This window comes from Salvelinus alpinus, chromosome 5 (genome assembly GCF_045679555.1).
Source record: "Salvelinus alpinus chromosome 5, SLU_Salpinus.1, whole genome shotgun sequence".
Lineage (NCBI taxonomy): Eukaryota > Metazoa > Chordata > Actinopteri > Salmoniformes > Salmonidae > Salvelinus > Salvelinus alpinus.
Window position 1 is genome coordinate 35962378 of NC_092090.1, and position 22612 is coordinate 35984989.

Genomic DNA, 22612 nt, shown 5'->3' on the forward strand with positions numbered 1-22612 from the left:
TATCCAAAAACATCTACAATTCATGAGGTTGTAGTTAGAGTTACAGGGAGGTTGACATCTTGGCAGCATCATATCTTGCCCGAGCCTGGGTACCAGTCTGTTTATGTCATCATGCCACTCGTTGCCACTCCTGGTCATGCCATGGAGTTGACATGATACCAGATCTGGGACCAGGCTAATCTCACCCTAATATCCTGCAATAATAAATCCTCCACATGAGGGCCCTCTGTGTCTACAGCTGAAAGAGGACTCTTCACAAAGTACTGATGTTTAACAACATGCTCTTTGCAAAATGTCAGCACCTCTTTCTCAGTTTATCTCAGACCGAAGAGGGAGTTGCCAAAATGAGGGGCAGCAGTAGAATATGCAGAGAGGGACGGTTAGAGGACAACAATGGTAGTGTAACCTATGTGAGTTATGACCAACTGATACTCATTTGCATTCTGGATAAGTAGTAAGAATGAACACTTTACTTCATGTCATTTGCTATGCAGCGGCAGTGAAAGAGTTAAGGATGGTGTCTTGTGCACTGGAGGGCGATGAGTGAGTTATCTCCTTACCACCACAGGAGCAGAAAATGACTGAGGGTTTTCTCTGAGGGAACTTCCAGAGTTCAAATAGTCTGCCTGGCTGCAGAAGGTACGGAGGCACGGAGACAGAGGAGGTGAGTGAACAGCTATGGTCTAAAGATGTTATTGTATCTCACAAAGACTCAAATGATGGATCATTGACATATGTTGGTGATATGCTACATATTGAATGTGCATTGTGTTTCTTACATATTCTTACTGATTATTCTCCAGTTTCTCTGTCTAAGATCATATCAATGTGATAAATGACTTGTATGTTTATGAGCATCAATCTGTCAACGCTATGAGACTAATGTAAATGCATTAAGAGCCCATCCAACTGTGTCTGAGGAACACTCTGGGTAAAGCTGCGTTGCGCTCGTGCATGACTGCACTGTTCTGTTTTTCTCTCCCAGGCCCAAACACTGTGAGGAAGATGAGGAGAGGAGACACCCCTCTGCTGAAGCAGCAGTCAAGCCCCTGCTTGGGAAACGGTAAGCTTGCTCTCGACCTTCCTCCCCTTCTCTCCTTTTCTCTCCCTCTCTCAGGCTTATTCATTCACTCAATCTCTCACATGCTCTCTCACTCATACATGTAGACCCTCAGACATGTAGACATCAGCCCAATAAATTAAACAGCACCACTCCAACCAGTGCTCATAAATGTTGATATACTGTACTGTACTCTCTTAAAATATCTTTAGCCAGGGTGATACGTGTCTTTCTCATACACAGACTGACAGAGATGTAGTTGACCTTCTCTTACAGAGGTGTCATTGACAGAAGGTACAGTAATTCAGGACAGGACCCCCACCAGTGACAACAGGCTGGTGTCTGAGAGAGCCCAGAGAGGACATGATAAAAACAGTGTGTGACAGCTGTGTTTGAGGCAAGAGAATTACTAATGGCTGCCCAGGGACAGGGAGCACTACGGTAAATGATCCAACACAGACAGGATGATAGCAGGGATACAATGACCAGACCATTAGGAAACAACCCATTCAGGAGATGCTCAAATTCCTTTTTGCTCCAATGTGCTAACATCATGGTATCAAAATGCCACTTGCAGACTCAAAGGGGCTTCCTGGAACGTACAGAGGCTTAGAACAACATAACTCAACATGATCATGGCTCAGTTCTCTCTCATTCTCTCTGTCTCTCAGTCCCCACATCCCACTATCATAAGTACATCAGTACAGAGTGGGAACCATTGAGATCAGACTGTGTCTGTGCCTACATTCATCTCCTGTAATGCTCTCTATGGAGCTGCGGCAGAAATCCCCCCAGTCACATGATCTAATGCTCCCAAAACCAGATGTGCAGATCAATAATAGGAAGTCAGCTCCAATGCAGAACAACATTATTTCTCCATGTAATGAAGCTCTGAATGAAATATAGAGCAAGCTGAATGACATTGTTGCTGTCCAAAGATACTCTAAATCATTCTGCTGTGAGGCATTAGACCTCAACAGGCTAGGTAAAAATAAACACGGATTGTTAACATTGTGACCTGCATGTTGGAGTGTGTGTGTGTGTGTGTGTGTGTGTGTGTGTGTGTGTGTGTGTGTGTGTGTGTGTGTGTGTGTGTGTGTGTGTGTGTGTGTGTGTGTGTGTGTGTGTGTGTGTGTGTGTGTGTGTGTGTGTGTGTGTGTGTGTGTGTGTGTGTGTGTGTGTGTGTGTGTGTGTGTGTGTGTGTGTGTGTGTGTGTGTGTGTGTGTGTGTGTGTGTGTGTGTGTGTGAGCCAAGGGGGTTGGACAGGCAGCTAGGATGTAAGTTGTAGTCATGTGGGGTTAATCAGAGCTGCAGCAGTTGTCCATTGGGGGAAACAACAGGACCTTATCGACAACACTGAATTTAATCTGCCCTATATCTCTCTTTCTGGACCTCTACTGGGAACGCTGAACAACACCAGTACCAGGTAGGGAATGGAGCCCTATGTCATGTGTGTACAGCATACACTACAAGCTATGTGAGTGTCTCTGCCGAAGCCAGTGTCAGATAGGATCAGCCTGGACTGAAATCACACAGATCAGGGTAGAGGGTCCTATATGGTTTCAAATTGGCAGCTTTGAGCATGAACATGAAGGACAGTGTGTGCATGGGTAAATATGGGTTTGTGGGTCACTGTTTTGTCATCACCTATTCTAATTGGGTGATGTTAGAGTGTGAGGTAGTCTGATCCTTTACTGAGGATGATTACCCATCAGCTGACTGACATGATGCCAGAGAACTACAGCAGAATTATTCATTCTAACACTATGCACCTAAACCAAGGTCAGTCAGAGCTGAGATTAAGTGTGTGGGCGGGTCTGTCGAGGCTCTGAGGCAAAGCAGTGATGCATGGCTGCACAGCGGCAGTCCTCTCAATCAGGGCTGCCTGTGTAATGTTTACAATACTTGCAACGGCTGCATAGCTTGCTATCTGGCTACTTAAAGAGGAAGGCTGCGGCTACCAGCTTGTGATTCATTACTGTCCCAAAGATGGAGAGGAGTGTATGAGGAGTGTGTGTGTGTGAGTGTGTGTGAGTGTGTGTGAGCCCAGCCAGCTGGGGGGAGTGCCGGTGGCTTGCCTCTGGGCTCTCTCTTTGTTGACAGCCAGTTGTGACATATCCCAAGGATTAGTGGCTCTGTCGACATGATGCCATTGGCTTCTTAAAATAGATAGAGAAGGACACTCAAAGAAAACAGAACCGCGGTCGTGAACCACGGTAGGCTCAGTGTGGGACCGACCCACATCCCAGCCAGCCCGTCAGAGTCAGGCGACCAGCCTGTTAGCCAGTCTCTACCGCAGAGAGCCTGTACAGAGACACTGTGATCCTAGCTGAGATTTCCATCATCAGGACTCCCAGTGGAGACTGTACAGCACAGAGAGATGGCTGTGAACAGACCGGAAGGTAAGGCACGCAGATGATAACGAGTTAAGGTACACTACATACTGTTCTAGCAGCTAGAGCCTCGGAAACTATTGTGTTGCTGTTTGAGAGAGTGTGTTAAAGTTCATAACGTGTGATGGAAATGAGATGGCTATTACTCTGGGAGGAATACCGATGGCTTGTGGGTGTCTCTGACTGAGAAAATGATGTATAATTGATGCTGGGGCAGCAGTATAAGCAGAGAGACTAAGAGAGAAAGAGAGAGAGAGAGAGAGAGAGAGAGAGAGAGAGAGAGAGAGAGAGAGAGAGAGAGAGAGAGAGAGAGAGAGAGAGAGAGAGAGAGAGTGTGTGTGTGTGTGCGTGTGCACGTGTGTGTGAGAGTGAGGCAGGACTCCAATTCATTGAGAGGAAGAAGCGGTGCTAAATTATTTATGAGAACCCATCTATTAATCAATGCTGCTGCTGCTTCACAGAAACTCTCTCAGCTTTCAGAGTTCACCTGTGGTCTTTGCTGTAATGTGCTGCTCTCTCTGTCTGTCTGCAGTGCAGTGGGCAGTGGACAGGCGCTAGTTTGATCCACAAAGCTGTTCTTGGAAGTGGCTTAGGGTGAGCAGTGGGGTGTTTGTGGCACATAATTTTGGCAGGAATGGCAGCCCTCTTGGAAAGGCTTGGCAGAATGGAGCTTTGACATTACTCTGTCACTGATGACACCAGAGCTTTTCTCTCAGGGGCACCAGGTCTGTATGGCCACAGTGCTGCCTGGGTGGATAGGGTTTTAAGTCATTTGGGGTATCAACAAACCCCTCGCGGTTTGGTCACTTGATCTGTCAGTGCAGACATGTCCCTAAATGGGACAGCAGTGTGGTTACTTGACCAGTGACCGACAATCAGACACTGGGCTATAAAGTCTACAGTACAACCGTTACTGTCACGGTTACACAGGTTATTATGATTAGGACCATAAACCTGAAAGGAATAGAGCTGGTATGTGTCTGGAGACAAATCAAAATGGCAGTCATACTGTATAAGTCGAGTTTTCAATTTTGAAAATCACGTTATGACAGCAGATTTTTTCAATGTAATCTGCCAGCTCAAGATTTGTGTCCCTAGCCTCATCTTGATACATGACAAACAAACATGTTCATGAAACAGTATAAACAACATCGTTGCAGCCTGAGTGTACCACTGCAGATACTCTGGTCTTCAGAAAAATGAAAAGAATGATGGAACAGCTGGGAATTAAAACTGAATTAAATCCCAGGGGTAATAAGATGACCTCTGACAGTACAATTCACTCAGCAGAGAGTCTATGAATAAGATAAACACTAACCTAATGTCATTCTCTACCCTGTCTCTATGTTGTCCTCAGAGAGGATAGTACGGGGCCTGGCATTGACCCTAAAGGTCATAAGTGAAAATAGCATATTGTCTCGGAGGCAAGTACGGTTAGCATGTTGGATGTAACGTGATCAGTTGTCAGTACTTATGTCGGTCACAAGTGCTCAAGGATCCGCTTACCAGAGTAATTTCAAAAGGAGATTGCAGTACGCCACAATTTGTCAATCTGTCATGGTGGTTGTTTTGCCTTGCCTCAAGGTAACTCTGGTAAGCAAATAAATCAATATATGCTAATAGATTTAATATTAGCTAACACATTGTGCCAATAGTTCTCCTTTAATACTAGGTGAATATGCAAAGCAATGCTTATAGCAGAGGGATGTCATGACAGTGAGGTGTTGTGATGACAATGCAGATTTGAGTTCTGAGTGGATAGAAACGCTGGAAATGGCAGATATTTTGGGGGACAAATTAGGTGGCAGCTCCACCTCCTACAATAACGAAACTCCAATCTAACCCCTCCAAAACTCCAAAGTGTATACGTACATACTGTATCTGTACAGTGTTTATACTAAGCTGCTACACTACTGCTGGTGTTTTTACAGACATGCCACGACAATTCCCTAAGATCACGCTGAGTGAGGTGGATGAGGAGACACGTCTGCTGGCTGAGAAGGTGTATGCGTCAGCGCTGAAGGAGGAGGACACTAAGGAGGCCCTGTCCATGTTCACCGTCCCTGAGGACTGTCCCATCGGCATGCACCAGGCCAAGGAGAGGGAGCTGCTCAAAGAGCTGGCAGAGCAGCATTCAGAAGAGAGCGCCAAGAGGTGAGTCTGGCTCTCAACAATACAGGACCTCATGGAATCTAAACTAGCTGATCAATTCAGTACTGGAGTGTTAAGTATTTATAAGAATGTTTTGTTTCCAGGAAGAAGAGTTTCAAGATGATCCGTTCGCAGTCAGCATCCTTGCAGGGCCTGCAGATCCCTGTGACTGCAGAGTGGGCACGTTCTGTGGTGACCCCATTCCTCTCACCCTCCTCCACCTGCTCCTCACTTCCAGAGAACTGCCCCGAGTACCAGAGGGTCACCATCAGTGGAGACTACTGCGCTGGTGTAAGTGCTCCAAGCAGGTGGCATACAGTTCATACACAACTCATACAGTATTTCACTGCATACTGGAAGAGTTGCAATGAAATGGGACAGTAATGATTGTGTTTAGCTTTTCGTGTATTGATGTGAATATTGATGTGTATAGTGTATATTGATGTTTTTGGTTCATCTGTAAAAGAGAACTTGGACTCTTTATTTTATTTTTATTTCACCTTTATTTAACCAGGTAGGCTAGTTGAGAACAAGTTCTCATTTGCAACTGCGACCTGGCCAAGATAAAGCAAAGCAGTTCGACACATACAACAACACAGAGTTACACATGGAATAAAGAAACATACAATCAATAATACAGTAGAAAAATCTTTATACAGCATGTGCAAATGAGGTAGGATAAGAGAGGTAAGGCAATAAATAGGCCATGGTGGCAAAGTCATTACAATATAGCAATTAAACACTGGAATGGTAGGATGTGCAGAAGATGAATGTGCAAGTTGAGATACTGGGGTGCAAAGGAGCAAGATAAATAAATAAATACAGCATGGGGATGAGGTAGATTGGATGGGCTATTTACAGATGAGCTATGTACAGGTGCAGTGATCTGTGAGCTGCTCTGACAGCTGGTGCTTAAAGCTAGTGAGGGAGGTAAGAGTCTCCAGCTTCAGAGATTTTTGCAGTTCGTTCCAGTCATTGGCAGCAGAGAACTGGAAGGAGAGGCGACCAAAGGAAGAATTGGCTTTGGGGGTGACCAGTGAGATATACCTGCAGGAGCGCGTGCTACGGGTGGGTGCTGCTATGGTGACCAGTGAGCTGAGATAAGGTGGGGCTTTACCTAGCAGAGACTTGTAGATGACCTGGAGCCAGTGGGTTTGGCGACGAGTATGAAGCGAGGGCCAGCCAACGAGATCATACAGGTCGCAGTGGTGGGTAGTGTATGGGACTTTGGTGACAAAACGGATGACACTGTGATAGACTGCATCCAATTTGTTGAGTAGAGTGTTGGAGGCTATTTTGTAAATGACATCGCCGAAGTCGAGGATCGGTAGGATGGTCAGTTTTACGAGGGTATGTTTGGCAGCATGAGTGAAGGATGCTTTGTTGCGAAATAGGAAGCCGATTCTAGATTTCATTTTGGATTGGAGATGTTTAATGTGAGTCTGGAAGGAGAGTTTACAGTCTAACCAGACACCTAGGTATTTGTAGTTGTCCACATATTCTAAGTCAGAACCGTGATGCTGGACGGGCAGGCAGGTGCAGGCAGCGATCGGTTGAAGAGCATGCATTTAGTTTTACTTGCATTTAAGAGCAGTTGGAGGCCACAGAAGGAGAGTTGTATGGCATTGAAGCTCATCTGGAGGTTAGTTAACACAGTGTCCAACGAAGGGCCAGAGGTATACAGAATGGTGTTGTCGGCGTAGAGGTGGATCAAAGAATCACCAGCAGCGAGAGCAACATCATTGATGTATACAGAGAAGAGAGTCGGCCCGAAAATTGAACCCTGTGGCACCCCCATAGAGACTGCCCGAGGTTCGGACAACAGGACCTCCGATTTGACATACTGAACTCTACCGGAGAAGTAGTTAGTGAACCAAGCGAGGCAATCATTTGAGAAACCAAGGTTGTTGAGTCTGCCAATAAGAATGTGGTGATTGACAGAGTCGAAAGCCTTAGCCAGGTCGATGAATACGGCTGCACAGTAATGTCTCTTATCGATGGCGGTTATGATATTGTTTAGGACCTTGAGCGTGGCTGAGGTGCACCCATGATCAGCTCTGAAACCAGATTGCATAGCGGAGAAGGTACGGTGAGATTCGAAATGGTCTGTAATCTGTTTGTTAACTTGGCTTTCAAAGACCTTAGAAAGGCAGGGTAGAATAGATATAGGTCTGTAGCAGTTTGGGTCTAGAGTGTCTCCCCCTGAAGAGGGGGAAGACCGCGGCAGGTTTCCAATCTATGCGAATCTCAGACGATATGAAAGAGATGTTGAACAGGCTAGTAATAGGGGTTGCAATAATTTCGGCAGATAATTTTAGAAAGAGAGGGTCCAGATTGTCTAGCCCGGCTGATTTGTAGTTGTCCAGATTTTGCGGCTCTTTCAGAACATCAGCTATCTGGATATGGGTGAAGGAGAAGTAGGGGAGGTTTGGGCGAGTTGCTGTGGGGAGCGCAGGGCTGTTGACCGGGGTAGGGGTAGCCAGGTGGAAAGCAAGACCAGCCGTAGAAAAATGCTTATTGAAATTCTCAATTATTGTGGATGTATCGGTAGTGACAGTGTTTCCTAGCCTCAGTGCAGTGGGCAGCTGGGAGGAGGTGTTCTTATTCTCCATGGACTTTACAGTGTCCCAGAACTTTTTTGAGTTTGTACTACAGGATGCAAATTTATGTTTGAAAAAGCTAGCCTTAGCTTTCCTAACTGCCTGTGTATATTTGTTCCTAACTTCCCTGAAAAGTTGCATATCACGGGGGCTATTCGATGCTAATGCAGAACGCCACAGGATGTTTTTGTGCTGGTCAAGGGCAGATAGGTCTGGAGTGAACCAAGGGCTATATCTATTCCTAGTTCTACATTTTTTGATTGGAGCATGCTTATTTAAGATGGTGAGGACGGCACTTTTAAAGAATAACCAGGCATCCTCTACTGACGGGATGAGGTCAATGTCATTCCAGGATACCCCCGCCAGGTCAATTAGAAAGGCCTGTTCGCAGAAGTCCAGACTCAGCATGACTCCCTGTCAAAATACAAGTTTGATAAACAATTTAAATAATACAAGTGGTACTTTGGTATGACTTTAAATTCCCAGGTGGTTAGGAATAATTTTGTGTGGCAGGGAGTCCACAGGATGAAATGGAAAGCCATGTGATAAGACTCTCTCCTCTCCCCAGATCACAGTAGAGGACTATGAACAGGCAGCAAAAACCCTGATGAAAGCCCTGTTCATTAGGGAGAAGTACTCCAGACTGGCCTACCATCGCTTTCCCCGGACCGTCGCTCAGTTCCTCCGCAGCGCTGAGAACCAGACGTGGAAGGAAGAGGACGAGGTTCTACCAGGTATACACTGAGTGTACAAAACATTAACAACACCTTCCTACTTTTGAGTAGCACCTCCCTTTTGCTCTCAGAACAGCCTCAATTCGTCAGGGCATGGACTCTATAAGGTGTTGAAAGCGTTCCACGGGGATGCTGGCCAATGTTGACTCCCGTGCTTCCCACAGTTGTGACAATTTGTCTGGATGTCCTTTAGGTGGTGGACCATTCTTGATACACACGGGAAACTGTTGAGTGTGAAAAACCAAGCAGCGTTGCAGCTCTTTACACAAACCGGTGCACCTAGCACCTACTACCATACCCCGTTCTTTTGTCTTGCCCATTCACCCTCTGAATGGCACACGTACACAGTCCATGTCTCAATTGTCTCAAGCGGATTTAACAAGTGACATCAATAACTGAACATAGCTTTCACCCTGAATTTCCCTGGTCAATCTATGTCATGGTGTTCATAATGTTTTGTACACTCAGTGTATACTCAAACAGTGCCCATAAATTAACTATATGTACATAATGTGTTCTTAACGTCCTGTACAAGTGGAGTCCATTGTATTAGTCTATGTCAGTCATACTGGTCTCCCCACAGATGTCTGCCCTTGCCCTAGAGAGGGGGAGGACCCTTACAGCATTGAGAATATCCCAGACAACCTGAGCTATGAGCTGCAGACGAAAGATGGCATAGTGTATGTGTATGAGAACGCAGAGGCTCTAAGTCTGAACAGGCCCCGCAGCCTGCCCTACCCTGACCTGGAGACCTTCGCCATAGACCTCAGTCATGTGCTGGCCATGATCGTTGATGGACCCACGTGAGTGACCACCACTTCCTGAACTCACCACTGTGTAATGGAGCTTTATTTTTGTCTCTGCATAACTAATGTGCTTTCCAGGAAGACCTATTGTCACAGACGCCTGAACTTCCTGGGCTCAAAGTTCTACCTGCATGAAATGCTCAATGAGATGGCTGAGCTAAAGGAACTTAAGGGTGTTCCACACAGAGACTTCTACAATGTCAGAAAGGCAAGTTCCAACACTTGAATGTGAAGGCTAAATTTGTCATGGAAAAAGTGAAAGTCCACCATTTAGACTAAATCTGATTTGTCCACTTTCCGACTGTGATGTCTCTTTCCCCAGGTGGACACACACATCCATGCAGCCGCCTGCATGTCCCAGAAGCACCTTCTAAACTTCATCCAGACCACCTACAAGACGGAGGCAGACCGTGTGGTGCTGGAGAAGGGCGGGCGAAAGCTGACCCTCAGAGAGGTGTTTGAACACCTCAACATGGACCCCTATGACCTCACTGTGGACTCCCTGGATGTACACGCTGTAAGACCCTCCCTCTCTCTATCTATTTCTCCTGCCATCATGCATACCCTTACAAAGAAAAACAAATGAAAAAATATGGTTTTCAGACACGTGTGAAGTTTCACATGTTAATTTTCCATATATTTTTCCCACATGTGAAAATATGTAACACTAGTACTCTATTAGGTGTTTAAAGCGGCAATCCTTAATTGAAACATGAACAAAGGGGTCTCCCCACCACAGTTTCAGTAAAAAGCCAAGGTTTGGGGCTGGAGAAATGCAACCACTCTCAAATCCTTACCCTACGCTATGGATCCAAGGACTGTACATCCATGATGCACTACATGACCAAATGTACGTGAACACTTGCTCGTCGAACATCTCATTCCAAAATCATGGGCATTAATATGGAGTTGGTCCCCCCTTTGCAGCTATAACAGCCTCCACTCTTCTGGGAAAGCTTCCACTAGATGTTGGAACATTGAATCTTCTACAATGTCATTGTATGCTGTACCATTAAGCTTTCCCTTCACTGGAACTAAGTGGCCTAGCCCGAACCATGAAAAACAGCCCCAGACAATTATACCTCCTCCACCAAACTTTATAGTTGGCACTATGCATTGGGGCAGGTAGCATTCTCCTGGCATCCGCCAAACCCAGATTCGTCTGTCGGAGTGCCAGATGGTGAAGCGTGATTCATCACTCCAGAGAACTCGTTTCCACTGCTCCAGAGTCCAATGGCAGCGAGCTTTACACCACTCCAGCCGACGCTTGCCATTGCACATGGTGATCTTTGCACATGGTGAACCCATTTCATGAAGCTCCCAACGAACAGTTATTGTGCTGACGTTGTTTCCAGAAGCAGTTTGGAACCCGGTAGTTGCAACCAAGGACAGACCAACTCCAGAGTGTTGCAACCAAGGACAGACCAACTCCAGAGTGTTGCAACCAAGGACAGAGTGTTGCAACCGAGGACAGACCAACTCCAGAGTGTTGCAACTGAGGACAAACCATTTTTAAGCGCTACGCACTTCAGCACTCAGCACTGAGGCAAAATGTTTTATATTCTTCAAGAATCAATTGGTAAATATGATTAATTCATAAATCCCAAAATGGATGTAGTCGCTAAGGATTGCCCCTGTAATAACAGGCAGTGACTTTCATACAGCAGAACTACACTGAGTGTACAAAACATTAAGAACACCTGCTCTTTCCATGACATAGACTGACCAGGTGAATCCAGGTGAAAGCCATTATCCCTTATTGATGTCACTTGTTAAATCCACTTCAATCAGTGTAGATGAATGGGAGGAGATAGGTTAAATAATCATTTTTAAGCCTTGAAACAATTGAGACATTGATTGTGTATGTGTGCCATTCAGGGGGTGAAAGAGTAAGACAAAATATTTAAGTGACAGGCGCACTGGTTTGTGTCAAGAACTGCAATGCTGCTGGGTTTTTCAGTTTCCCGTGTGTATCAAGACTGGTCAACCACCCAAAGGACATCCAGCCAACTGTGGAATGCATTGGAGTCAACGCGGGCCAGCATCCCTGTGGAACACTTACGACACCTTGTAGAGTTCATGCCCTGATTAATTGAGGCTGTTCTGAGGGCAAAAGGGGGTTGCAACTCAATATTAGGATGGTATTTTTTATGTTTTGTACACTCAGTGTATGTCGCCATTTGAACGTGATCCATTAACATGCCCGAAAAGAGAAATAACTGTCACGCCCTGACCATAGTAAGCTGTTTTTTCTCTGTGTTGGTTGGGGCGTGATAGTGACTTGGGTGGGTCATCTAGGTGTTTTTGTGTTTCTATGGTGGCCTGATATGGTTCCCAATCAGAGGCAGCTGTTTATCGTTGTCTCTGATTGGGGATCATATTTAGGTAGCCATTTCCTCATTTGTGTTTGTGGGATATTGACTATGTGTAGTTGCCTGTCAGCACTATTTTGTATAGCTTCACGTTTCGTTTGTTATTTTTGTTGGTTTGTTCGGTGTTCATTCATTAAAAGAGAATGTACGCATACCACGCTGCGACTTGGTCTACTCATTTCAACGATCGTGACAATAATGTTGTCCACTGTTCTGCGAATGTCCCGCATAATTTGTAACGCATTTAGGATTTTTAGATGCAGTCACCCTAATTCCAGGGGTGGAAACATTGCTACTGTAACATGTTAACAGAATAACATTATTTCAACCCCACATGTGAACTTGCAACTCCACATGTGAAGTTTTCTTACATGTGAAACTGCACATTTTAATTATTTGTCATTTTTATCATGTGAAAGTATTCAGACCCCTTGACTTTTTTCTCATTTTGTTATGTTACAGATTTATTCTAAAATGTATTAAATAGTTTTTTTCCCTCATCAATCTACACAATACCCCATAATGACAAAGCAAAAACATTTACTTATGTAAATGTGAAATATCACATTTACATAAGTATTCAGACCCTTTACTTAGTACTTCAAGCACCTTTGGCAGCAGTTAAAGCATCGAGTCTTCTTGGGTATGACACTACAAGATTGGCACACCTGTATTTGGGGAGTTTCTACCATTCTTCTCTGCAGATCCTCTCAAGCTCTGTCAGGTTGGATGGGGAGGACAGCGACCCTAAGCACACAGCCAAGACAACGCAGGTGTGGCTTCGGGACAAGTCTCTCCAGTGATGTTCGATCGGGTTCAAGTCCGGGCTCTGGTTGGGCCACTCAAGGACATTCAGAGACTTGTCCCGGAGCCACTCCTGCGTTGTCTTGGCTATGTGCTTAGGGTCGTTGTCCTGTTGGAAGGTAAACTTTCGCGTCAGTCTACGTTCCTGAGCGCTCTGAAGCAGGTTTTTATCAAGGATCCCTCATTAATTTGCTCCGTTCACCTTTCCCTCGATCCTGACTAGTCTCCTAGTCCCTGCCGCTGAAAAACATCCTCACAGCATGATGCTGCCACCACCGTGCATCACCATGAGGAAGGTATTGGCCAGGTGATGAGCGGTGCCTGGTTTCCTCCAGACGTGACGCTTGGCATTCAGGCCAAAGAGTTCAATCTTGGTTTCATCAGACCAGAGAATTTTGTTTCTCATGGTCTGAGAGTCTAAGTGCCTTTTGGCAAACTCCAAGTGGGCTGTCATGTGCTTTTTACTGAGGAGTGGCTTCCGTCTGGCCACTCTACCATAAAGGTCTGATTGGTGGAGTGCTGCAGAGATGGTTGTCCCTCTGGAAAGTTCTCCCATCTCCACAGAGAAACTCTAGACCTCTGTCAGAGTGACTATCGAGTTCTTATCGGGTTCTTATGTCCCCCGGTTGCTCAGTTTGGCCGGCGGCCAGCTCTAGGAAGACTCTTAGTGGTTCCAAACTTCTTCCATTTAAGAATGATGGAGGCCACTGTGTTGTTTGGGACCTTCAATGCTGTCGAAATGTTTTGGTACCCTTCTACAGATCTGTGCTTTGACACAATCCTGTCTCTGAGCTCTACGGCCAATTCCTTCGACCTCATGGCTTGGTTTTTGCTCTGACATGCACTGTCAACTGTGGGACCTTAAATAGACAGGTGTGTGCCTTTCCAAATCCTGTCCAATCAATTGAATTTCCCACAGGTGGACTCCAATCAAGTTGCAGAAACATCTCAAGGATAATCAACAGAAACAGGATGCACCTGAGCTGAACTTCGAGTCTCATAGCAAAAGGTCTGAATACTTTTTTTCATTTTTAATAAATTGGCAAAAAGTTCAATTTTTCTTCTTTTTTTTTGTGATTATGGGGTATTCTATGTAGATTGTTGCGTTTTTTATTTAATTTAAACCATTTTAGAATAAAAGTCAAGGGGTCTGAATACTTTCCGAAGGCACTGTATGAAACTGCAAATGTGATTTTCATATGTGAACTTGTATTTCCACATGGGAGAGTGAGATTTTCACATGTGAACTTGCATTTCCACATGGGAGAGTGAGATTTTCACATGTGAACTTGCATTTCCACATGGGAGAGTGAGATTTTCACATGTGAACTTGTATTTCCACATGGGAGAGTGAGATTTTCACATGTGAAACTGCATATCTAATTTTGACCTGGAAATTTCCCAAGTGAAACCCCAATTCACATGTTTTTTTATTTTATTCAACTAGGCATATCAGTTAAGAACAAATTCTTATTTACAATGAAGGCCTACCGGGGAACAGTGGGTTAACGGCCTTGTTCAGGGGCAGATCGACAGATTTCTATCTTGTCAGCTCGGGGATTCAATCCAGCAACTTTTCGGTTACTGGCCCAACGCTATAACCACTAGGATACCTGCCACCCCAATTTTCACCTCACCATGTTATGTGAAAACATGTTTCTCTCCTCACATGTTAGACGGTGGTGTTAACATGTGAAATTTAAGTTCAACATCTGAAAACAGAATGCTAATTTGAAATGTGTTTTTTTGTAAGAGTATATCATCCATACTGTACAGGAACAGCTGTTATGCCATAAAACACATATTTATTGTGTAACCATAGCTGTTCAGTTATACCTATAGCTAGAGACACGTGTTCGTTTTGGACATCTGTTAGCACCATCCATAAGCTAATATTAGATCTCTGTGTGTGTCTCACCCCACAGGGCAGACAAACCTTTCACAGATTCGATAAGTTCAACTCCAAGTACAACCCAGTGGGGGCCAGTGAACTCAGAGAAATCTACCTGAAAACAGACAACCTCATAGATGGAGAGTACTTTGCACGCATTATCAAGGTATAGTTAATTCATACAGAAAACATCCTGATTCTCTGAAATTGATAACACATGTTATGTTGCATAAGCTATCATTATTATGCAACAACAACATGTGCAGTAACACATTTGCACATGTGTTACTCTGATGGATGGGAGGTGACAGAGACCCAGAATAATGGTGTTGTTTGGAGATGAGAGAACTTCTCACTTATTTGATCTTTCTACCACGTCTTGCCCTTGACAGGAAGTGTCCCATGACCTAGAGGAGAGTAAGTACCAGCATGCTGAGCCTCGTCTGTCCATCTACGGACGCTCTGCAGACGAATGGGACAGCCTCTCCAAGTGGTTCATCCAGCACAAAGTGCACTCTACCAACATGCAGTGGATCATCCAAGTCCCCAGGATCTAGTAAGTGCTGCTGCCTGAGTGACAGCTAAAGGCAAAGAGTTACATTTCACTTTCAACTGGAGGAAGAATGTAACATGGCCACTATGAAAGATAGTACTCTTTTTGTGAGATGTTTGTCATCCTTAAAAATGTTTCACTTCTTTCAGTGATATTTTCAAGTCAAAGAAGTTGATCACTAACTTTGCCAAGATGTTGGAGAACATATTCCTTCCTCTGTTTGAGGCTACAGTCAATCCACAGAAGCATAAAGAGCTACATGTATTTCTCAAATATGTGAGTATAATTCATTTAGATTTTCCTGCTAAATGTATCCTGATAGTGTCAACCATTCACCGTTCAACCCCTACTCTTCCTGTGCAGGTGACAGGCTTTGACAGTGTGGATGATGAGTCCAAGCACAGTGACCACATGTTCTCCTACAAGAGCCCCAAGCCTGAGCAGTGGACAGCAGATGAAAACCCTCCCTACAGCTACTACCTCTTCCACATGTACGCCAACATCATGGTGCTCAACAATCTGAGGAAGTAAGTACCTGTTGCTATCTGACCCTCTCAGGCCTCTGGTAACGAACCCAAACCATTATATCTCTTTCAAGAGAAACCGAGAGTTCCAACTGTCCTTCTACTGATGCTGCTGAGGGGAAAATGTAGGTGTTACACCCACTGTTCAGTTGCTATTATTCATTGAATTTAAGGCACTTCAGAATGAGGGCAACCAAGGGGAGCAGAACAGGTGTCTGGTTGCAGGCATGCTGCATTGCTGCACAGTGTAATGCACCAACGCATCTATAAATAAATTCCCCATGATAATACAAAGGAATAGAATTACAGTCTCTGACAGACTTACTGGCACATATGGTCAAGGAGCTCCTCCAAAGTCACTGAAGATGCTACTGTAGGCCTACATAATACACTTGTGTAGCTCTGTGTGTGTGTGTGTGTGTGTGTGTGTGTGTGTGTGTGTGTGTGTGTGTGTGTGTGTGTGTGTGTGTGTGTGTGTGTGTGTGTGTGTGTGTGTGTGTGTGTGTGTGTGTGTGTGTGCGTGCGTGCGTGCGTGCGTGCGTGCGTGCGTGCGTGCGTGCGTGCGTGCGTGCGTGCGTGTGTGTGTGAATATGACCACTGAATATTTCCCTGGGTCTCTTCCAGAGAGCGAGGCTTAAGCACCTTCCAGTTCCGTCCACATTGCGGGGAGGCTGGATCCATCACCCACCTGGTCTCTGCTTTCCTCACCGCTGACAACATCTCCCACGGCCTCAACCTCAAGAAGGTCCTCTACTACCATACTGAATCCTGCATCATCTGTCCTCAACACACTCTAGCCTACACACACTTATTTGCCATCAAATATACTGTAATTGCTGAACTCCACAGCATGTTTGAATGGAGCACTCTCATGCTGATCTCCCATGTGATAGTGTAGGTGCTACTCACATGAATAGTGGATGTCATGAGATGACCCTAAAGAAATGCAAAGCTATCTAATATTCTCACATGAAAGCACACTGTATAAATGCTAGTCATTGTAATGCAGTACCAGTGTTCAGCTCTTTAGGCCTCACTGTTTGCTTCATTTTCCTGTCTATCTGTGGGCCTAACCAGCACACAGACAATGAAAGGCCCTGTCTACCAGGCCTGCTCCACGCAAATACAGCCACTGAAAATAACCGAGCCAGCCACAGGGACAGGAGCTAGTTATCAACTTTTGACGCATTTTAACATCCACCGTGTCTGCTGAACAGTAAGCAGAGACCCTGTACGCTGAGCAGGTGACAGCGAGATATGTGTGAGTCTGTGTGTATGTACTGAGTGTGTCTGTCTCTCTCTGCCACAGAGCCCTGTCCTACAGTACCTGTACTACCTGGCCCAGGTGCCCATTGCCATGTCTCCTCTGAGCAATAACAGCTTGTTCCTGGAATATTCCAAAAACCCTCTCAGGGAGTTCCTACACAAGGGGCTGTGTGTGTCTCTATCAACAGATGATCCTATGCAGTTCCACTATACCAAGGTAAACTCCAGCTGAGTGTTCCATAGCTGTTTTGTAGGACAGTACTTGATGACAGTGTGTCCTGTCTGTAGGAGGCACTGATGGAGGAGTATGCCATTGCGGCCCAGCTGTGGAAGCTCAGCACCTGTGATGTGTGTGAGATTGCCAGGAACAGTGTGCTGCAGAGTGGCCTGTCTCACCAGGTAGAGCCCTGGGCATTGATATCTACCCTCTTAGAAAAAAGGGTTCCAAAAGGGTTCTTCGCTGTCCCAACAGGAGAACCCTCTTTGTTCCAGGTAGAACCCTTTTTGGTTCTAGGTAGAAACCCTCTGTGGAAAGGATTCTACATGAAACCCAAAAGTGTTCTAACAGGAACCAAAAAGGGTACTTCAAAGGGTTTCCTATGGGGACAGCCAATGAACTTTTACGTTCTAGATAACACCTTTTTTATAAGAGTGTATAATAGCACGAATGCAAAATAACATTAAAATATCCTTCCCCTGTCCCCCATCTAATGGAGTGGTTATACCTAAGGAGCTTACATGATATACAATCTCTGGTAATACTGTATGACTCATTTTGTGCAGGAGAAGAAGCACTTTATTGGGGCCAACTACTTGAAGGATGGACCTGAGGGGAACGACATTCGGCGGACCAATGTGGCTCAGATCCGCATGGCCTACCGCCACGAGACCCTGTGCAATGAGCTCAGCTTCCTAGTGGATGCAGTGAAAACTGAAGCGGCCATTGGCACACAACCAGAGTTACCACAATAACATGGGATTTAGCTCAATCCGTGCATGTAAGCTCTCAACCATCACAACGGTATCTCTTGCATTCACGGGGGAAAAAACCCAATGGTTTGAATGAATAAGTGTGTCTCCTGTTTCTCTGGCTGCATGTGTGCTAGTAGTTCTGAAAGTAGTGCTCAAGTGGCAAAAGTGATCCCCGAAAATTGTGTGCCATGTGCAGATATATGCCTAAGTGGCTGGCCCACATGGAGGAATATGTAGGTCAAGCACAGTTTCCAGAAAAGCAGTTGCTTTCAAACTAGGCATTTCATGGATAATTGAGGTAAGACAGTAATTCTGCTAATAGATCATGCATGTATGAACTACACATTGACACATCCAAAGCGGGAGGCTTAATAAATACTTATTAGTCGCCAAAGTTCCGGAGCATGTCTTTAACAGTATAAAAATAGTTTGGAGAGGTAGCAGTAGGAGCCAACTACATCTTAGTGTCTAAATTATGTATGTCCACAGTACAAAGGTTTCTTTCTACAGTGCAGCAACATCATTTGCACTAAGGCTGGTTCACTCTGCAGAGCACTTACTCACAGTTCAGTAATGTTACAGAATATTTGGGTTTCAAGTGCAATGTCTGGGAGAAAAAACACTGGCCACTTCTACTTTGATGTCTAACACTCACTGTATCATGCCCTAGTGATGGGCGGTCCCAGCTGTTTACGGAACCTGACAGTGTTTATCTCTGGAGCTGGAACACTGCTTTAGCTGTGATGAATGAAGTCTGGTACATTTCCACTGTCCCTTTCCATGTGTGCTTGTTTTTTACAGGATGTCATGCAGTAGATTCCAAGGAGGACACTGAAGTCAGTTGTGGACACTGTAGGTACAAAACATTGTACTTGTATGCACTGTATGATATTTGCTTGAAATATTTGTGTGAATGTTTTGTTTCAATTTGATTGAAAACAGGCATTTCTATTGGTCAGAGTATGCAATATTTAATTTGGATGTACTGTATGTATAACTTTGGAAAGCAACTATGAGCCAATTGAATGTTGAGAGTTTGGACAAGAGAGAAAAATGTGAAGGCATGTCTTCTCCTCTAGTTGCACTGAGATACAAGTGTCCAAAGATGGCCAAAGATGTTATACTGCTCTCTCACCTCTTGCTCGTTAGTGGTTGACAGAATGCTGTAAAATAGCCTGTTTTTAATTATGTTACTTTTGTTATCAATAAAGATATTTAAACATGGATTATTCCGTTTTTTTTTGTCATGCAGCAATTTAAAACTGTGAGATAATGGAATACATCGTTTATTAGAACATGAATACTACGAAGCGCTAACCCAAATATCCTGGCAGTAGCCTGACACATTTCCAAAAAGGCTAAGAAGTAACTGCAAGGCAGGGATACAAAAAGTTTGAATTTATTGCATCAGTTCAAGATTGGCATTAGTTAAAACACATGATTTAACATGCAGTAGTTAGCAGTGGCCATGGCATACTGACTAACTTTATCTGAAGTCATCAAATTAATTATCTGTGTAGTAGAAAATATGAACCCATTTTGAATTCAGCTACTATAATAGTCCTTGCCTCAACTCATCCACGTTGCAGCAATAATTGCCTTGATGACATCGCCATCTAGTGGTTAAAATACAGGATGATCTCTAGAACGATCTATTTTGAATATGAACGACACAAAACAACAAGGAGACATAAAGTCACTTTTTAAAGCAAAATTGGAAAGGCATCCCATGCTATAAATAAATGCATTTGAATAACATCAATGCATACTTTGTACAAACGACTAAACAACATAACTTCCATAAGCAGGAACATAACTTTAAAAAAGCAGCCTGACCTTATCTTTGGTTTTACATTATCTAAAGCATTAAGGTTTTGTCTCTGATGCTGAATCAGTGTTGGTCTCATCACTGATGTTCACACTGATGTCATTGGCTGTCTCTTTGCACACATCCTCCTCAGGCTCAGCCTTAGCTTCTCCCTCAGTCTGGGCTTCCTTTGTATCCTTCATACAGGTGTGTGCTGCACACTCCTCTGTCTCAATGTACTCTTTCTGCTGCTCCCCATCCCAGCAGGGGAGAATAGTCTTGAGGCCATTGTTCCTTTTTAAAGAGGAAAAATAAAATGTTACTTTTTTTTAACACAGTTAACACAGCATCAACTTACATCCCTAAAGTCACTCTGGTATAAATCAAATGTATGCATGACCATGTCAACAGGTATATGTTATAGCAATTGTGCTTAATGAATTACCATTATCTAAATAATGGCTTTCAATTCAAGGGATCTTACATATCTAGTTTTTTCCCTTTTACACAAAAAAGTTGTAAAAACACTTACGTTCTAAAGTACATGAGAATGGCCATTGCAGTCAGAAGAAGAACAATGGCCGAGGTGATAAGTAATGCTTTTGGCACCACTAAAACAACAGAGCACAGGAGAGGGAAGAGATTACTCATACAAAATGAGCCTTGTCACTTTCACTCCCAATGGTAATGATGACAGAACATAGGAGTGGTTTGATGGACAACAGCAATGCTGGTAGTTAATGTCTCAAACCTCCAATTGAAGACTTTGCGCTGCTCATGGACTGGGGCAGTTCTATCTCTACCTCCTCTGGGTTATCAGAAAAACTACTGAGCGAGAGAAGGGAGGAGCGAGAATGAGAGGTGGGCCGTGCAGACTGTGTGGAGGGGACAAGATGAATGATGGCTGGAGAGAGGGAGGTAGAGGGGGGTGAGGCCGCTCCTGAAGGAGAAAGATGTGGTTAGCAATTTTATTCACATTCAATTAAATGAATACATTGATATCCAGCATTGACATCACAGTGGCTGTTTGCCAAATATTTTCATTTCACTCATTTCCTAAAACTTGGTCAAACCACCCCAGGGACAGTTCAGGAAGTTAATGTAGGATGTTTTTCACGCTCAAATGTTCCCTTTTCCTCTCACGTTCATACAATTGTTAGTTTCACAAAGGAAATTAAAGTACGTGATTTGACTTTCTGGAAAAATTCCAATTACCTCAGAGTTTAGGGTCAACAAAAAGGCACAGAGCAATTAGATTATGTATCCATGAATCACCATACCATAATATTTCTCAATTTTATCTTTGATCCATTGACTGCATGGAGATTAAGATTTTTTAAATCCTTTACTGTACCTGAAGTGTTGAAACAGAACACATCAAAACGTTTGGTGACAGAGGCTCTCCATTTGATGACACCGGTCTGGTTTTGACCACAGGTTTTACTGGCCTCAATACGAGGGATCACTGCAAAATGTTCATCAATCCACCCAAACCTAGAGACACAGCCGATTTAAAATGGATTCATTACTTCTCAGAGGTTATCTATTATGAAAAGGATCACTAGCATACAAAGAAGAATCGAATCCAAAAGCCATTTTACCTGCATGTTTCCAAGCCCAGTCTCTGAGCCTCCTCAACCTGGGAATTGGAGGCCATGGTTACACCCAGAGACCAGCACACCTCCCTGGCCTCAGAGGCATTGAAGGCATAGGCAAACTGGTTTGCGTCATTTGTGTAGCTGACCAGAAACACCCCAGCTATGTGTTTCTCTGGGAAAGCTGGTGATAAGGGAATTGAAGATAAGTTTCTGTGCATTTTTGCTGGTTTTAAAACATTAGCAATATTTCACTGTTCTTGTTTCTAATTAGTCAAGTTCATCAATTTGAAAATCCAATAATAAGTCAGAATATTTTAAACTCCTTTTTCGTTTAGATAATTTAGTGAAAAATGATCACTTAATGCATTTGCATGCCTTGTATTATTTAATGTATTTTTATATCAATGTTCATCAGTAATCATTAAGGAAGATAATAAAATCACTTCAAAATGATGTTCAAAATAATTCTCCAAAAGCACAGTGCATATTTGAGAACGGATTTCAAATAGTGAAAGAAGGCAACATCTTTGAGCTTTGAGGCACATGCAGTATAATCAAAACAAAACATTATTCTTACCATGAATTTTGCTAGGATCAACATGTAGACCAGAGAATGACAGTGTGAGAGGCAGCAGTAGTGATAGTATCCAAACCTGCATCATGGTTACCAATGGTCAGAGACACAGGACTGGGAGCTAATGGGGTGACAAGTGTTCCACTGTGTGTCTGTGTGTCTGTGAGCCAAAATGAAGAGGTTAGTGAGAGGTGATTCTCTTCAGATCAGAAGGGTGGGTTCATGAAGTGTACAAGGCTGTTGCATAAATGACCAGTCAGACGAGGTGGTGACAAGGCCACGGAACCACCGGGAACAGGAAGCAGGAAGTACGTTGTACAGGCTATTCAGTATGGGCACTTTAGGATCCAACCAGGTCCAAGAATAAGATAAATGTAGCAAGAAGTTAACATAACATGGAGCAGAAGCTTCGGAAGTGTGGCATAAACTGCTGAAGTAGTTTACGTGTGGCATAAACTGAGAATACGATGAACATCTCTTACTCATAATACCCCGTAATAACGCATT

At 44.1% G+C, this 22612-nt stretch overlaps 2 protein-coding genes across 3 annotated transcripts; one reads left to right on the top strand and one right to left on the bottom strand.

Moving 5' to 3' along the window:
• The first annotated feature begins 565 nt into the window (after window positions 1–565).
• LOC139576022 (AMP deaminase 3-like) lies at window positions 566–19352 on the top strand. Of its 2 annotated transcripts, XM_071401613.1 has the most exons (17): window positions 566–664; window positions 986–1063; window positions 5385–5607; window positions 5709–5895; window positions 8773–8938; window positions 9522–9741; window positions 9823–9952; window positions 10067–10261; window positions 14846–14977; window positions 15204–15367; window positions 15514–15640; window positions 15728–15891; window positions 16513–16633; window positions 17198–17371; window positions 17443–17553; window positions 17938–18152; window positions 18928–19352. In XM_071401613.1, exons 2-16 carry the CDS (start codon window positions 1006–1008, stop codon window positions 18124–18126), a joined length of 2361 nt encoding a protein of 786 aa, XP_071257714.1. In that variant the 5' UTR covers window positions 566–664; window positions 986–1005; the 3' UTR covers window positions 18127–18152; window positions 18928–19352. The 2 variants fall into 2 exon arrangements, with proteins under 2 accessions (XP_071257714.1, XP_071257715.1); XM_071401614.1 differs by lacking the exons at window positions 566–664; window positions 986–1063 and adding an exon at window positions 3323–3462 and having other exon boundaries at window positions 17938–19352.
• A 157-nt stretch (window positions 19353–19509) lies between these two features.
• On the bottom strand, window positions 19510–22313 carry LOC139576023 (lymphatic vessel endothelial hyaluronic acid receptor 1-like). Its single transcript, XM_071401615.1, has 6 exons — window positions 22109–22313; window positions 21535–21712; window positions 21288–21427; window positions 20685–20873; window positions 20466–20544; window positions 19510–20227 (listed from the first exon to the last, which is right to left on the bottom strand). The coding sequence occupies exons 1-6, from the start codon at window positions 22191–22193 to the stop codon at window positions 19993–19995; spliced, it is 906 nt and encodes a 301-aa protein (XP_071257716.1). The 5' UTR covers window positions 22194–22313; the 3' UTR covers window positions 19510–19992.
• Window positions 22314–22612: the final 299 nt, after the last annotated feature.